General features: G+C 49.6%; 1 protein-coding gene across 5 annotated transcripts in view; it reads left to right on the top strand.

Annotated features, from left to right (window-relative positions):
- The window catches only part of ADCY10 (adenylate cyclase 10), a 74976-nt gene extending 66160 nt beyond the window's left edge, over positions 1-8816 (top strand). For all 5 annotated transcript variants that reach the window (XM_060643421.3, XM_060643422.3, XM_060643419.3 and 2 more), the window contains 4 exons: positions 772-889; positions 2753-2948; positions 7335-7523; positions 8294-8816. In XM_060643421.3, the coding sequence (XP_060499404.3) occupies positions 772-889; positions 2753-2948; positions 7335-7523; positions 8294-8455 (665 nt within the window). In that variant the 3' untranslated portion in view covers positions 8456-8816. The remainder of the gene's footprint in view (positions 1-771; positions 890-2752; positions 2949-7334; positions 7524-8293) is intronic.
- The last annotated feature ends 9058 nt before the right edge of the window (positions 8817-17874 follow it).

The following is a 17874-nucleotide window of genomic DNA, read 5'->3' as shown; positions in this document are numbered from 1 at the left end:
GAAGGTGGAAGGATTGTGAAGGACCAGCAAGGAGGAGAATTTGGCCCAGAAGAACCTGACGGGTGTAAGCGGCCAGTTTAGTGTCAGATCACTTTACACACAAGTGGTAGTGACTGACAGTGTCTTACTAGAGTACTTGTTAGCAGAATATACGGACAGACGTCACGCTTTACGAGGAGCGTTGGATTGCCAATGGATCCGGGCACCGGTAGCTGCTCGGAGATTCGGAAAAGGAGCTCCACCGACGAGGCAGCCCTCAGTGTCCACAGTAAACCAGAGGGGCCGGCCTGGGCATTCGTTCCCCAACACGGGATTTTTTAAATCGAAAGGGATTTTTTTTAAATGTTTATTTTTGAGAGAGAGAGAGAGACAGAGAGTGAGCAGGGGAGGGAGGGGGAGACACAGAATCTGAAGCAGGCTCCAGGCTCTGAGGTGTCGGCACAGAGCCCGACGCGGGGCTCCAACTCACGAGCTGTGAGATCGTGCCCTGAGCCAGAAAGTTGGACGTTCAACCAAATAAGCCACCCAGGTGCCTCCATCACCGTGTGATTTTGAAAAGGGCTGTAGATATTGCTGCCAGCAAAGGAAGCATGGCAGGGGCGGGGCGGGCAGTGTGGTCACAAGGTTGTTGCAATCCACAGGACCGTCTGGCTTCATAAACAGAGATTAAGGCCTCTCCCCACAGTGGGGACGTCTCCTGGAAGCTACTAGGCCAGAACAGGACCACCCCCGCCCACCAGCAAAGCTCTCCTGTTTCTGTTTTTTTTTTAGGCTTTGTTTATAAGACATTTGAAGAATGTTTGGAATTCATATACCAAAATGAAGACAACAGAATCCTCAAATTCCAAAGTGGAATCCTCCTGGGACTTTACTCGAGTATAGCTATCTGGTAACAATGTGTTGCACTCACTAAACTCCCACGTTTGAAAAATGTTGACTCCTTGAAGAAGGGGAGATTAACACACACAACATGCACACACACACACACACACACACACAGAAATGAAAGAAAAGAATTTATACTTTGTTGTACCTGAGAGATTGAAGGCATTGAAGGCGTGAGGGTAGATTTACACTGAAAGGCCCCTTGGGGATCATCTTGCCCTTAAGCAAGGCCGCCACGGGGCTGTAGTCAGTGCCACAAGCCTTTATTACCTACACACCATGGTGTGGTAATACAGAAAGGAAAAGAGTACTTGCTACTGAGGAGTGGTGGGGTGCGAGGGAGACTGATAAATAGCACCATTTGTGGGGCGCCTGGGGGGCTTAGTCAGTTAAGCCTCCACTCTTGGTTCCGCCTCAGGCGTGATCTCCCAGTTTGTGAGTTCGAGCCCCGCATCGGGCTCTGTGCTGACTGCGCGGAACCTGCTTGGGATTCGGTCTCCCTCTCTCTCGGCCCCTCCCCAGCTTGCTGTGTACCGCCCTCTCTGAAAAAAAAATAAATAAATAAACAACAAAAAAAATAGCACCACCTGCCCACACCCCTCCCCCCCACAGATGGAATTATATTGGAAAACATTGTTGATAGAACGGATATTGGAGGATGTGGCTTATGTCTGCAGGTATCTGCAGGCGGGTGGGCTTCCTAATGTTGAAGCCCAGGATTAGACTTGCCCACTCAGCAGGAGGCAGTTCTGGAAAACGGCAGTTCTCCCCCATCAAGAGCTTTCCACCCTGTGGCACAGAGAAGCGCCACACGAAGCTCCTTTACGCGGGCCTCACTGCCCCTCAGGATGGGGAGGGCCAGGTGCCAAGCCACACCTGCCTACCTCCTACACTGCTGTCACCTCCTGACCACAACTGTGGCTGAACGCCTTTCACTCATGAAGTTTTCAACTCCGTAAACCTGCAGCTATGGTCGTACCTTCAAAGAAGTAGATCAACAGCAAGGCTCCAGAACATTCATTAGATGACTTCCGCAGCCACTCCCAACATGCTACGTGCAGCCATGGTGTCCAGTGTTTATTTGGACTCTGCGATGAGTGAAATGAGCATCAGAAGACATTCCTGTCCAAAGCGCCACAGACTAGAGCAGTTCCAAATCGGAAAAGAGATCTATTCCGAAATTCCTTGGGAGACATTAAAATCTAAAAATCAATTGCCCTTACCAGTAAGAGTCCAAAGAAATTAAAGTTCAAAGTCAAATGACCTCGCCCGGGTGAATTAAAAATCCAAGGCATCTAAAGTCTGAAAGTCATCCTAGTTTCTTATTCGACTTTCTTTCGACAGCTGTGGCCTAGGCCTGTGCTTGTCACACGTTAGTGGGCACAGGAATCACCTGGAGAGCTTGTTAACACTTGTTAATGGATTCCTGGCCTCGTCCCAGTCCCCAGAGTGACTCAGCAGATGGGGGCTGGACCAGCGAGCCTGCATTTCTAAGCAGCATCCAGGTGACATGGATGTTCCCAGTCGGTGGCCCACACTTTGAGTAGTACTGGCCTAGGCCATCTCTCTCTGGAATTGGAGCAGTGTCTTCAAGCTCTAGAATTCATAGCTCCCAAGTGTTTGATGATCCTTTTAGAGTCCAAAGAGTTAAGTGCTTGCTAATATTAGCCGAGGGTTCCCGAGGAGTCTATTCATCACGAACCATCCAAACATTCTCTTCTTGCCCCGTTCCATAGCACATCGTTTCTCCTGGGGAGCAGGCGGTGGGCTCCAGGCCCAGGTCCTGGGAGCTGGGCCCGCAGGGAGACCCATTTCAGAACATTCCAAGGGTGCTACTGATTTGTCTTCTTCTTCTGTGCTGGCGCAGGTATGCCAGGCTTCAGGAATGGGACAACTTTCACATCTTTTCCAGTAGAGCTAAAAACCTAGTGCCAAGAAGAACCCCGACAGCTCTTTACTATGAAGGAATCAGTAGGTACATGGAAGGGCAAGTCCTCTACCTTCAAAAGCAGATTGAGGGGCAGTCTGAGAACGCTCAGGACAGTGGAGTCGAGCTGCTCAAGGTGAGCCAGTTTCCAGGATAAACCACTCCGTAAGTGGATTTCTGTCTACCTTCTCGTGAAAATTATTTTCTCTGATTCCAGAATTTATATATTTATTTAAAAAATTCTTTTTTAATGTTTACTTGTTTTTGAGAAAGAGAGAGAGAGCATGAGCAGGGGAGGGGCAGAGAGAGAGGGAGACACAGAATCGGAAGCAGGCCCCAGGCTCTGAGACATTAGCACAGAGCCTGGTGTGGGGCTCGAACTCACGAAAAGTTCGAGATCAGGACCTGAGCCGAAGTCGGACGCTTAACCAACTGAGCCACCCAGGCGCCCCAGAATTTCTATGTTTATAGTATAGTTTTTTAAGGTAACTTCTTCCCCCCAAATTGGAAGGAAATACAAATTGCTCACAACCTTACTACTCAGAGGTAACCACTTTTTACAAAGAGAGACATCACTTTTCAAGTCTTTACTCTGTGTGTGCCCTTGCGCACATTTCCATTTTTAAAACATGCTATCAAATAAAATATATTGTGAATAATTTCCTGTCATTAAATTGTTTTCTACACCACGAGTTAAAAGGAAGCATAGTATTTTATCTTAAAGATAAAGTCTCCTAGATCTTGTTAGATGATATTGCCAAACTGTCCTTGGATAGAATTTTTTTGTAGTATTTTACGGCAGTTATTATGATAAACATCTTGGGAGGTTAAGTTTTTGCACATGGAAATTAAAAATATTCAGCTGATCCTGAATGTGTCTTTTAAGTTAACTTTTTTTAAAAAAAATTTTAATGTTTATTCTTGAGAGAGACAGAGTGTGAGTCGGGGAAGGGCAGAGAGAGAAGGAGACACAGAATCTGAATGAAGCAGGCTCCAGGCTCAGGACCTGAGCTGAAGTTGGACGCTCAACCGACTGAGCCACCCAGGTGCCCCTAAGTTAACTTCCTTTTTTTTTTTTTTACACTTATTTACTTTTGAAAGACAGAACAGGACAGAGCACGAGTCGGGGGGGGGGGGGCGCAGAGAAATGGCGGGGTAACAAAGAATCCAAAGCAGGCTCCAGGCTCTAAGCTGTCAGCACAGAGCCCAACGCGGGGCTCGAACTCATGGACTGCGAGATCGTGACATGAGCCAAAGTCGGATGCTTAACCGACTGAGCCACCCAGGCTCATGTTAACTTCTTAAAAAAACAAAAACAAAAACTTTTAAAATGCGTTTTCAGGGGCGCCTGGGTGGCTCAGTCGGTTAAGCGTCCGACTTCGGCTCAGGTCACGATCTCGAGGTCCGTGAGTTCGAGCCCCACGTCGGGCTCCGGGCTGACGGCTCAGAGCCTGGAGCCTGCTTCCGATTCTGTGTCTCCCTCTCTCTCTGCCCCTCCCCCGTTCATGCTCTGTCTGTCTCTGTCTCAAAAATAATAAAATAAACATTAAAAAAAATTTTTTTTAAATGCGTTTTCAGACACTTCAGTATAAGCATTACAGGACGTGCATATCTTCCACTCACCGAACAAACGTGTGCTGAGTGCAAAAACACATAAATAAATAACACTGGCCTCCTCCCTGATAGGCAGTAACCACCAGATACTAGGCGCTGGGGTGTGAGGGGGAGCAAATCACACCCGGTACCCGCCTCTCGGAGTTTACAGCCTAGGCTGGGCAAACCCTCCAAGGGAAGAAGGGCCAAATCTCCTGTTGACTTGACAATGTTTTGCCTTGTCCTCTTCAAAACTAAGCCCATGTGTATTAGTTTTCCATTGCCGGGCACCCAGTTACCACAAACCTAACAGCTGAAATCACACAAACCTCTCATCGCACACGTGGGCAGGTCAGAAGTCTGGACAGGCTTGACAGGTTCTCTGCTTAGGGTCTTAGAAGGCTTTAAAATCAAGATGCTGACCAAACTACCTCTGGGTAGGGATCTTCCCTAGAGATCTCGGAAGATATCTGCTTGCAGGTTCCTTAAGGTTGTGAGCAGAATCCAGAGGCTGAAAATTTAGGAATGTCTCTGTTTCAGAGATGTCACAAATTTGTCAAAGCAAGGCATCCTGGGACTTCAAGGCGTCTTGAAGTACAAGTAGCTCATTTAATCCTCAGAACGTTGTTAGGAGGAAGTCTTCGATCTGCCCAGGTAGGAGCTGTGCTCACCAATCTCCTACGATACCCAGGCCCCGGGGTCTCTTCCTGCACTTTGTTCACACTGCTTACCGACCCCTGCCTGAAATACTTAAAAGGTCATTGTCACCTCTGCTTAGAGGTACGCTCTCTTTGGATACAGAGCATGTATTTGTATTTCTGTTACATAAAGCATTCTGCTGGCTTCCATTCAGGGTATGGAGTTGCTTGGTTACCCAAAACATTATCTTGCTTTATGTGATTATTCTGCATTCTGTATTATTTACGGAATTACTATGTCTTCTGTAACTTCATGTGATTTGATAGAGTGTCTGGAGTTGAGAAAATGACTCATGAGAATCTCAACCAGGCGCCGAGCGTGGGGCTCAGTCTTAACGACCGTGAGATCATGCCCTGAGCCGAAATCAAGAGTTGGACGCTTAACCGACTGAGCCACCCAGGCATCCCTGTCACTATCACTTTCAAATATTGATCGAATACTAACAAAGGGGGCCACTTTTGGCCAGTCTGACATATGAAAGTCCAGGTAGATAAACTAGCAGATGATGAAAAGAAAGCACGTCTTTATTTAGTGAATAGTACAGTGATAAAACTCCTCTATCCCAAAGACAGTACAGGTGAAAAATACAATAGGTACTTACCGGGTTCAGTAAAGATGAGAAAAACACGGTCTTTGTGCTCAAGAAGTTTGTGATTTATTCGACTTCGAAAAGGAGGTGGGGGGGGGGGTGGTGGAGGGAGCAGAGACAACACAGGAACACAAATGAGTGAAGCACAAGCTTGCGCGTATCTCCCACGGCACGCAGAATGATGCCTTGTTCACAGCAGGTGAGCTTCTTAGATCAATAATTGATAGACTAAATAGACGCGTTAACAGGTCAGTCAGGAAAACCCAACGTTTTGATCCCATGTCTATCATATTGAAATAAAGGCAACAAAGCAATAGGACATTGTTTCGCTGAGCATCAGATTAGCAAAGACACGTGAGAAGACAGACTCCTACTCTGAAAGACTCCCATAAACTTTCCAGAGCGCGTTCTGGCAAAATATCTTTAAACTACGCACGTTGGTTAATTCTCTTCCTGGGAATTATCCTAAGGAACTAATCAGATGACAAACAAAAATTTGTCTACAAAGATGTTGATCTCAGGTTTCTAGTAGTAAAAAACTAGGAGAAAATGGAAACTATATGCACTTCAAAAAGAAGATTGGTGGGGCGCCTGGGTGGCTCAGTCGGGTAAGTGTCTGACTTCGGCTCAGGTTATGATCTCGCGGTTTGTGAGTTTGAGCCCCGCATCAGGCTCTGTGCTGATGGCTCAGAGCCTGGAGCCTGTTTCGGATTCTGTGTCTCCCTGTCCCTCTGCCTCTCTCCCACTCATGCTCTGTATCTCAAAAATAAATAAAAACATTTAAAAAATTAAAAAAAAAAGTTTGGTTAAGTCAGAAATGGCACATTTAAACATTGGGATATTTTATGTAAAAATTCTGAATTTCTGACTCTTCTTTTAAAAATTGGAGTACCTGGTGACTCCAAGCCCACATGCCGAAAGGACAGCTGTTGGCCGGAATTGAGAGGTGACACTTGTATAGGGCACATCTCTAGCATGACATAATCCCCTCTGCTCTTATCATGCTATAGCCAGCCTGCTTCTTTATGTTCCTTGCCTGACTCTTGTCAGCATTTGAATTTGTGAGCTCTGATGTAAAAGAATCATGTCACTGGAAAATGTTTATCGTGTGATACTAAATGAGAAAAAAAGTTGCCATACTATGTGATTAGTATGATCCCAATTGGGGGTATGATATGTGTGTGTGTGTGTGTGTGTGTGTGAGAGAGAGAGAGAGAGACAGAGACAGAGACAGAGAGAAGTGGGAAAGCATGTACCTAAATGTTAAAAATATTTCTTTCCGGGTGCTAAGCTTATGGGTAATTCTTTTTTTTTCTTCCATTTTTTTCCCCCTAAATTCTGAACAGTAACTTATATTGCTTTGGTAATAAAAAGAAAAGGTACTTTAAAAAAAAAAAAAAAAGCGCTTGCCGGAAAGGGTTAGTGAGCCCACCCATATCGCATGCTTGGTCCGGGTAGAACGCTGAAGCTACCCCACTTGACGCGTGTCACTTTGTGTCCACTACATCCTATGTACTGTCTCTGTAATACGCTTTTTCATTTGATCGCTTCAATCTTTGAAACGTTCCCACATCATCCGTGGAGAAAAAATCGTTGCGGCCAAGGACCCTTTCTGATTCTGATATGCTGGTTTTCCTTTAGAACTTGGAGAGTCTGGTGACCCAGAATACCACTGGCCCTGTCTTCTACCCGAGGCTTTACCACCTGATGGCCTACGTCTGTATACTCATGGGAGACGGCCAGAACTGTGACCTGTTCCTGAACACAGCCTTACGGCTCTCTGAAACACAGGGGAATGTGCTGGAGAAATGCTGGCTGAACATGAGCAAAGTACGTACCACCGGCCAGCAGATGGCGTGGGGATGCCCACCCTTCCAAGGAAGCCCCAGAAGCCTACCGCCTCGTTAGCTTTCCCCAAGCACGGAAGGCCATCACGGGCCTTTCTGGACTCTTCCTAAAAGGGGCGATAGATCCATAGCTCAGGTGTGTGTGCCTCCTCGTCCCCTTGGAGCTCCCCTGGAACCTCCCTCGCGTTCACATCTGCTTTGGCAAGATCTCCGCCCCTTCTCTGCAGCCCTCACCGCTTTCCACTTGGTGTTAATGTTGCCACGCAGGTCTCTCCTCCCCTTGAGAATGTGAACTCTTCGAAGGCGAACATCACACGTAGCATCCAGCCCAGCGCCTTGTACTCAGCACTTGTTGAATAAGCGAATGGGCCTATACTTCCGTGTGTTTATTTAGAGTCACGTGTCAGTAGCCTAGTCTGGGGGGCAAAATTCATCATTTGTCTGTGGGTTCATGTGGTTTAAAAGCACAAGGACCTGGGGGGGCCCGAGTGGCCGAGTCGGTTGAGCGTCTGGCTCTTGATTTTGGCTCAGGTCATGATGTCACAGTTTGTGGGAGCACGGAGCCCGCTGGGATTCTCTCTCTGCCCCTCCCCCATGTGCACATGCATTTTCTCTCTCTCTCTCTCTCTCTCTGAAAATAAGTAAACATTAAAAAAAAGTTCAAGGACCCTGGACCAGTTCTGGTATCAGACCGGACTTGGTCACGTAAGTCGGGGAGCGCTGATTAATTCTTCACGCTTTCTCTCCTCTCAGGAATGGTGGTACTCAGACTCCGAGTTCATGGACGACCAATGGCTTCAAACAGTCTCGAATCTCCCCTCCTGGGAAAAAATTGTATCGGGCAAGGTAAACATGCAGGATATTCAAAAAAACAAATTCCTGATGAGAGTTAACATCCTGGACAATCCTTTCTAACCTTTCGTGAAAAAGAACAAAGATTTCAGTAAGGCTCCCTCTCTTGCGATGATCCATTATTAACCTTTCTCTGGAACCAGCACCCTCCAGGTTCCTGCGTATTCTCTGCCATTCCAGACACAGAGGCAGACGCTCCGGGTTCTTCTTTCTTTTTCTGGAGGGTCAGAAAGGGTCAGCGGCCGCATGCTTACTTTCTCCCAGCTTTACCCAAACTGTACCTGCCTTTCATTTTTCAACTCGACCTGTTCATTTCAGCCCAGGCAAAATGTGTGTCCTGTGGGAAAAAATGAATATCAAAATGGTTCATGCAGCGACAGATACATTTCTAGTTACTCTATTAAACTGAAAATGTTTATTTTTATGTGTCCAGTTGTCCCATCTTTTGTACGTCGCACGGTATGGCAAATGGCAAATGCTTTTCACGGTCTGTAAGGGCAAGATTTGAAAAGACACATTTTGGGGGCGCCTGGGTGGCTCAGTCGGTTAAGCACCTGATTCGGCTCAGGTCATGATGTCAGGTTTTGTGGGTTCGAGCCCCGCGTCGGGCTCTGGGCTGACAGCTCAGAGCCTGGAGCCTGCTTCGGATTCTGTGACTGCCTCTCTCTCTCTTCCTCCCCCCCCCCCCCGCCCGGTGCTCATGCTCTGTCTTTCTCCGTCTCTCAAAAAATAAATAAACATTAAAAATATATATATAAAAAAAGAAAAGACACATTCGTAGCGCCTGACGGCAGCTTCCAAGCCCTTCTAACCACACGCATCAATTTTTAAAGTTGAGATAATAGTACTTTCGCTGTGGGTACGCTTACGTGCTTAGAGTTAGTTTGCTTTATTTCAGAGAGTAATAGCATTCAATTTCACTTCCCAGATGTTGGAGATTGTGCCCCAGAGCCACCTGCAGTCACTCTCTCTGGGCAGACAGAAGCAGTCTTGGTGGCAGTTTGTGCCTCGGAGGGGACAAGTGGAGTCCATGGAGACTCAGCCACCTCCACCCTGCCACAGCTCCCTCGTGCTGCCTCATTTCATGGGCCTCCATGGTCATCTCAGGCAGGTGCACCCGGATTTCCGTGTGTCGATTCCAGGCCTCTTCTGATCCCAGAAGGGGGTTCTTCTGATGGCATCGACGTGTCCTCCTTTCACACACACCTCGCCGTCTCATAGTGATTTCCATAGGCGGTGCCACCATTAACGGGCGTTTCTTTAATAGACCAGTATTTTGTCGTCCTGCAAAAAAAGGCAAAGCCATGTGTTTTTCGTCCTGGTACCATAACTGCGTTCCACAAAGGAGGCTAGCCCCAGAGGTCCGGTGGCCTGACGGAGTGGGGACAGCAGCCCAGGAAAATGCGAGCATTAAGTTCCAGCATGAGCTCTGCCACACACATACTTTGTTCCTGTGGCTTGTCCCGTAACCTCCCTATTTCAGTGCACGGGTGTGGGTACTGGATAGAATAACGAAGGCGAAAAGGTGTTGAAGATGACAACGTGCCACACGAGTAAAATTAGCATGAGATGACTGGTTTTAAAAACAAACACGGCAGGGGCGCCTGGGTGCCTCAGTCAGTTAAGCATCCGACTTGATTTTGACTCAGGTCATGATCTCACAGTTTCTTGCGTTTGAGCCCCACCGAGCCGGCTTGGGATTCTCCCTCTCTCTCTGCCCCTCCCCTGCTCCCACGCCCTGCCTCTCTCGAAATAAATGAAAATGAAATAAACACATCAAATAGCGAACCTCACGTAAGGGTCATCCCCTTCAAAGCTGCTATTCTGCGACTTGCATACATCCTTGCTTTCTAATGACCTTCATTATTTTGTATATCACTTATCCATTCCCATATTTACTCCTCTGACCAACCTGTTGTGTTTTTTTTTTAACGTTTATTTATTTTTGAGAGAGAGAGAGAGAGAGACAGAGCTCGAGAGGGGAAGGGCCAGAGAGAGAGAGGGAGACACAGAATCAGAAGCAGGCTCCAGGCTCTGAGCCATTAGCACAGAGCCCGATGCAGGGCTCGAACTCACGAACCTCAGGATCATGACCTTAGCGGAAGTCAGACGCTTAACCGACTGAGCCACCCAGGTGCCCTGACCTGTCTTGACTAATCACCGAGTACCAGGAACGGATTCAGTAGCGGAGGTTGCGATACGGAGACCGAAAAGACCAGTTCTTGGCCTGGGCAAGCTCACGAACCTTCCGGAGGAAGGCACACGGGTAAAGCTGGTGTAGCTGCTGTTCGGGGATTAGACGAGGGTGCGGTGGAGGGGAGCAGCACACACAAAAGCCAGCCGGCTGAGAAGGCTTAGGGGAACTGCCTGAGAAAGGAAGTCATTTTGGTTACACGGTCCCTCCCTGGAGTGGGTGGAGGGCAAGTGGGAGTATAGGAGAGCCTGGGCGAGCACAGGCGGGGACAGGCGTGAGCCCCGCCGTGGCCAACAGAAAACAGGTGTGTGACTCCAGCTTATGGGAGATGTAGGCCAAGCGTCGGGTGGCGGGGGTGGGGGGCATTCTGCAGAGGCTGTGCTGTCCTGAAGGTGAGTCTGTCCTCCTCCCTGCCCCTCGTCAAGTTCCAGGCTCGCGGCCTCACGCCTTGGAAGCACTTCTGCTTCTGAGGTGCTCGTGCCTTCCAGGGGCATCGCTGGAGGAAGTAGATTCGGCTGAGACTTCTTTTCAGAAGACACGGAAGCCGTGAAGGCTTCAGGAACAGAGAGGAACGGAGAAGTGATGCTCTATCCCGTGTTATTAAACATGAGCCTTTGAAGCCTCCCGCACCAGGGTATGAACTCCTGGAGGGCAGGGGCTCGGCCCACATTCAGACCGTGTGCCTGGGCAGACAGCGCTCGGAAAGCGCTGGCAAATTGGTGAATGTGTTAACATTTTCATTTGATCATCTCGAGTTCATTCCTCCAGGCCCCCTGAGGAGTAGGAACCTAGTATTTACTGAATGTGTGAACTATGTGGACCCTCGTGGAGATTAACAAAATTTCCGTGACATCGACCGCACGGGCCCGGCTCTGTGCTGCCGCTGCAAGGACCGATGAGAACCAGCCGGCACGGAGGTGACACGTGCGGGCCTGGGACATCACCGCACTGGATCTCCACCCTGCCAGTTGCTAGCCTTGGCAAGTTATTCAACCTGTTTTGTGTGTCAGTTCCGTTGTTTTACTTTTCTTTTTAACATTTTTTTTTTAAGTTTATTTTTTGAGGGGCACCTGGGTGGCTCAGTCGGTTGGGCGTCCGACCTCGGCTCGGGTCATGATCTCGCGGTTCGTGGGTTCGAATTTAGGTAAGGCACTCAGAATTCTGCAGAAGGAACAAGCAGGCAATGAAAATGCAGAGTTATGAAGCGGACCGCATGGGGTTTGTGGGAGAACAAAATGGGGAGGCACGCACCCTAACATGGCTTTAGAAGTTTCTAGGAAGCTTCCTGGAAGAAGACATAGGACTTTTCCAGGTGGGGGCCTGGTATTCGGTGCTGGAGAGGTTTTGGAAGCCACGGTCCTCCCACTTGGTCTGAACGAGCTCCACTGAGTGGAGGTGGGGGAGGGAGGGGGGGAATGATGATGTGGGAGGCAGGGGGTTGCTTTTCGGGGCTAAAGGCCTCCTGGACCAGACAGCCTGGGGGCTGGGACCTTATCCTGCAGGAGGGAAGGCGCAGCAGAGATGGAGATAAGGTCTTTGATTTGAGAGGAGGCAGATCGCACTGAACTCAGAGACTGGCCTCTCAAGGAGGGTGCTCAAAAATCACAAATACATAAGGAGAAGCCCAGTAAACTGGGAACGGGGAAGGGCCAGGCACTCGCATCTTCTAGCAGTTGCTAGATGGACTATTACATCACCCCCTCTCGCCTCCGCCCCAGCCCCCAGCTCCCCCAGGATCACCTGCTCGTGACCCAGCTTCCCATCGGTCGGTCGGGGGCGCTGGTCACTGTTCCTCCCGAGTCTTCTCTCTCCAGCCCCTGCCGGTCCCTGTATCTGCCAAAGCCCTTTCACACTCTCCCTGACACTCAGGCCCCCCTGACCATCTGCTTTCCCACTGCCGCTGAAAATCCAATTGGTCATCTGTGACTGAGCAACTCCAACAGCCACGCAAGGCACTCCCCTTCCGGTTTCAGATTGCGGTTCCCCCACTGGTGGGCGGGGTGAGTTTGCTAACCTGCACACATCCCCGTTTGCTACTGCTCTGTCCCCTGTGTAAAACCCGATTTGCCTTCAGGACAACATCCCAGTTTCTTAACCAGGCTCTCAAGGCCTGGCTCCCCGCCAAATCCAATGCTGCAATCACGCTGGTCTCTCTCTCTCTCTCTCTCTCTCTCCCACCCTAAACCTCTGGGCTCTTCTTCCCAGCTGGAACAGCCTTCACCAGTCTTCCGTGAGCATGTGTGCACAGCTAACCAAAGGCCTGCCGGCCCCCTCACGGTCTACCCCAGCACTGTGCAACAGAACTTTCTGCGAGGCAGGAACGCCCTATCTCTGCACTGTCCAGTACTGTCCCACGCCACAGGGAGCCACCGAGCGCTTGAAGTGTGGTTACTGTGACCGTGGATCTGAGTTTTAAGTCTGATTTCATCTCACGTCATTTAAATGTAAATGGCCTCATGCGGCCACTGGCCGCCACCGTAATTTCGTTGACCTTAAAAATGCCAAAGCAGAACCCCCAAAGGTTGAACTGGGACGTTTCTATAGCAAAGAATGGTAGCAGCTTGGATCAGAGGGGAGAAGAGAAAATGTATCAGGCTGGATCGCCTACACCTCTCATCCATATGTATTTCTCCAATTAATGTGATTCCAGGACGTCCAGCTGGTGCTTAACAACACATTTGATGTCGGTCTAGTGCCCAGGGCGCACGCTGGCGAGGCCGCTTTGTAATGCTGTCCTCCTTCCTATCATCCCCCGGCCTCCAGGGGAAGGGATTGCATTTTGCAAGGACTTTGATGCATGCCTGCTGACAGGGAGGAGAAGGCACGGAGGGCAGTCCTGGAAGAGCCATAATCTAAAAGCCTGAAATGAATCGAAATAGACAAAACCTACAATAGGAACGCAGATCGTTCGGTTTCTCTCATGGTACTTTTTTGTTTCTTTCTTTTTTTTTTAGACAGGACATGGAAGGAGGCCAGTTATTTCTAGCCAGGTGTGAGCTCTCTTCCTGTTTCCTTCTCTCCCACGGGCTTTCTTCTCTCTGGTGCAACCTCACTGGGCCAACACGAAGTCATTAGCTCAGCTTCCTCTCCGAGAGCCTGGCACGTCCTGAGGTGTCCTGTGTCAGAGGGATTCAGGCTGCGCCGTCTGCCTTGCGAGCTCTGTTCCAGGATGCGGTGCTGTTCCACAAGCTTGGACCCCGGAGCTCGGCTGGGCTGCCTGGGCGCAGGGACACAGGGCACACCCGTGTGGCCCGCAGACATTTTACATTCTTCGGGACGAAAATCCTTGAGCAGGCTTTTCAGAAACATTTCTCCCTCTGGCAGAGCAACTATCTTCAGGAATCGCTAACGCAGAGCAAAGGCCGGGGCTTTTACTCAGACAGGAACGTCCAGACATGTTATAAACAAACCCTCTGGGGTTCTGCTGGGCCAGCAAGAGCCAAGGGCAGGGTTTTGCACAATGTTCCACATTCCTCGGGGGCTGTTGTACATTCTGAGAGATTCCCCTCAACATAAATTAAAAATTTATGTTTCTTTTATCTAGTTGAAAGAAACTATGATTTCAAAAAAAAAAACAACAAAAAAACGAGGGGCGCCTGGGTGGCTCATTCGGTTTAGCGTCCGACTTCAGCTCTGGTCACCATCTCGCGGTCCGTGAGTTCAAGCCCAGCGTCGGGCTCTGGGCTGATGGCTCAGGGCCTGGAGCCTGCTTTCAATTCTGTGTCTCCCTCTCTCTCTGCCCCTCCCCCGTTCATGCTCTGTCTCTCTCTGTCTCAAAAATAAATAAACGTTAAAAAAAAAAAAAAGATTATGCAAAGCCGGAGAAAGAACCAAGAATGGGTCTAGATTCAAAACTCCGTGTCCTTGGAGTCCGTATCAAGGAGAAGGCAAACCTCAGACCTTCAGCAAGCTGGCCTTGGCTTTGCCCTGTCCCCCAGTGCCTCAGCAGAAAGGGATTCGGGTTCAGAATCACCCCAAATGTGTCAGGCACACAGCGCTGGAGGGCGGGGCTCCAATGCCGATGTGGGAAGATTAAACCTGCCAGACTTCCTCGTCCCAATTGTAGAGATTAAAAAAAAAAAAAAACAAAAAACCAGCCCCTTCCTTACGTTCAGGAGCCCTGCAAACCGGTCCACAAGGTCTGTGAGGAACCGACAATCCAACCCAAATCGGAGCCAAGAAGGGACAATAGTTAAACATCCTGTTTGCGGGAGGAAACAGGCTGGAAGCGGCAGCCCCTCTGGGAGCTCGAACGGCTCGTTTCCTTCCTCGTAAACACAGCCGGGGCCCCCTCTGGGTGCTGGGGGTCCCGCCCGCCTCCCGCCCTCAGTTGTTCCCACAGCTCCAGCCGGTGGCCCTTCTGCCAGTCCCCGATGGCTTTCAGAAGGATGTGACAGGGAGGTGAGCTTGAAAGCCACCGTCGTGACCCTCAGACATCAGGTCCCCCTGCCAGGGGGCCGGGAGGATGCGTCTCGTCCCGCGCTGCGTCTCCGTAGCTGCAAATAATTTACCTTCGCCTTTTTTTTTTTTCAGTAGTTCCTAACACGTGACAATTACAGTACCACTTGGGATGGACAGAAACAGGACAACTAGAGACAATCGAAACATCCACAAAGTCAGAAGTGGTTTCAAATACGGCACATGGGGGGGCCTGGGTGGCTCAGTCGGTTAAGCGTCCGACTTCGGCTCAGGTCATGATCTCGCGGTCCGTGAGTTCGAGCCCCGTGTCGGGCTCTGTGCTGCTGACAGCTCGGAGCCTGGAGCCCGTTTCGGATTCTGTGTCTCCCTCTCTCTCTGCCCCTCCCCTGCTCATGCTCTCTCTCTCTCAAAAACAAACATTAAAAAAAAATTTAAATACGGCACATCTATCCAAGGGAAGGCCCCATGGGTGTTAATGGCTAATGGTCTGGTTCTTTCCTTCCTCCCACAGAAGCCTGACAGTGCTGAGGGAGAGAACTGCAGGGTACTAGGCTCCTGTCTGTGAAACAGGCAGGGAAGTCTTTACCGGAGCCACGTTTGGACCCTCACTTGAAGAAACCATTTGTAAAATGCCATTTCTGAGACAGGGGGAAATTTGAGTATTAGATGACATCAAGGAACTGTTGAAATGCGTTTTTTAAAAAAATGCTTCTGGGGGCGGCTGGGGGGCTCAGGTGGTTAAGCGACCAACTCTCGATTTTGGCTCAGGTCACGGTCTCATGGTCGTGAGATTGAGCCCCATGTTAGGCTCCGTGCTGAGCAAGGAGCCTGATTAAGACTCTCTCTCCGTCTTCCTCTTTCACAGTCTCATTCTCTAAAATAAAATAAAAATTAAAAAAAAAATGTTTCTGTTAAATGTGACAAGGTATTATGGTTATGTAAGAAAATGTACATATTTTTATTTCTTTTTTTCTTAAGTTTATTTTGAGAGCGAGAGAACACGAGCAGGGAAAGGGCAGAGAGGAGAGAGAGAATTTCAAGCAGGCTTTGCACCATCAGCTCAGAGCCCAACGCGGGGCTCGAACTCATAAACCGTGAGATCGTGACCTTGAGCCAGAGTCAAGAGTCGGACGCTTAACGGACTGAGCCACCAGGTGCCCCGTAAACGTACCTATTTTTACAAGATGCCCATCAAAGAATGTAGGGGTGAGCTGACATGTTTTGGGATTTGTTTTAATTTGGAAAAGAGGAAAAAGCCAAAGGGGTGGATGAGGCAATCGCTGAGGATGGGCTTTACTGTTCTCTTTTGTGCCTGTTTGAAATTCTTTATGCCACGATCTTGAATATACGGGAAAAATGTGTCTGCGTGGGAACCTGCCATGAAACAGGTGGTCAGTTCCTTATGCCACCTCCACCAACACTACAAATGCCACTTTCCTCCTCCGTGAGGTTGCCCCTCAGCTTCCATGGACAGTCGGGAGGATGACATCATCCGGTTCCTAAATCCAAGCTGGTTAGCACTAGAATCGCCCAGAAGGATCGGGAGGGAGCCTTCAGCATCAAGGGGGTAAGAGCGTGAGGTCTCCTCTTTGGGTACCGCCCAAGCAGCTCACCCGGGCCGTGGCCGCCCTCAGAAGTCACCTATCTGGTTGGCAGGTTCCCTGTGAGGCTCGGAGACCAGCGCCTCGGCTGGCGGGACCGCCCCAGGGTTCAGTTCCCACTGGGGCAGAACCCGCAGAACACCTGCGAGTTTCCATTACTCGCAGGAACTTCCACGGTAATTCACTAAATTAATAAATCGCAGGAAATCCATGCTTATTAGTAAGACGTTACTTGTGACACCGCTCTCAACAGGCTGTCCCCATATAGTTTTCCAAACTGAGGTTCAGGCCCCTGGGCCGCCAGCAACGGCTTAACCACCTCCCTCACTGCACCCCCACCCGGCTCATAAGGAACACAGAAAACTATTTCAGGCACACAGCACACTTATTTGAATAAGGAAGAGATCGTTTTTTTTTTTTTCCTTTTTCTTTTTTTGAGCTATGCCAAGGGCGCAGTGGTTAAGAACAGGGCTTGGGATCAAACAGCCCCAGGCCCGGCCCTGCCTCTCTGGATCTGATTAGCCGAGTGACCCCGGACAAGTTATATACCCTAAGCGTGACACTGTCCAAAAGCGGGTCTGAGTACAACCAGCGTAAACTCATAATGCAACACAGAGTAAGCAACGCAGCGTGCCTGGCACGTAGCAAGTCCTTAGGAGCTCTTAGTTATTTCTGTTATGTCCCCTGTCACTCCTACTCTGTGGCAAGGTCCTTGAGGAGCTACGTCTTGTTCATTTTATTTCCTAATCTTGGCCCACTGCCTGGCACGGGACAGTTCTCAACATAACTCTGTTGAAGGAATAGCCACTATCATCCAACCAGTTAACATTTGCTCAGCCCCCAGGTGCCAGGTACTATCCTGTGCACTGAAGACAGAGCAGTGAACAAAACAGCAAAGTTCTGGTGCTTTTGCTACCAGGGGAAAACAGAGCAGCACACATACAGCTGGACAGAGGGAGAAGAACGAGGTGGGAGTAAGGGGGCTAGGGAGGGCCAGCGGCAGGGGGTGGGTGAGGTTGCTCTGTATGTGGCACAAAGTCTCCGGGAGGTGACATCTGAGCAGACGCTTCAAGGAAGTGAGGGAGCAAACCACACAAACAGGTGCAGGATGTGCTCCAGGCAGAGAGGGGGCGGCAGGTGCAAAGGGCCCGCGGCCGGCACATGTCTGGTGTTTCTGAAGGAGGAGGAGGCCAGTGTGGCCGGAGTGGGAGGAGCGAGAAGGCTTTTCTCTCTTTCTCTCCTTGGTTAAAAATGAACACACGACACAG

Source organism: Panthera onca, chromosome F1 (genome assembly GCF_046562875.1).
Source record: "Panthera onca isolate mPanOnc1 chromosome F1, mPanOnc1 haplotype 2, whole genome shotgun sequence".
NCBI lineage: Eukaryota > Metazoa > Chordata > Mammalia > Carnivora > Felidae > Panthera > Panthera onca.
This window is presented reverse-complemented; position numbering and strand designations above follow the sequence as displayed.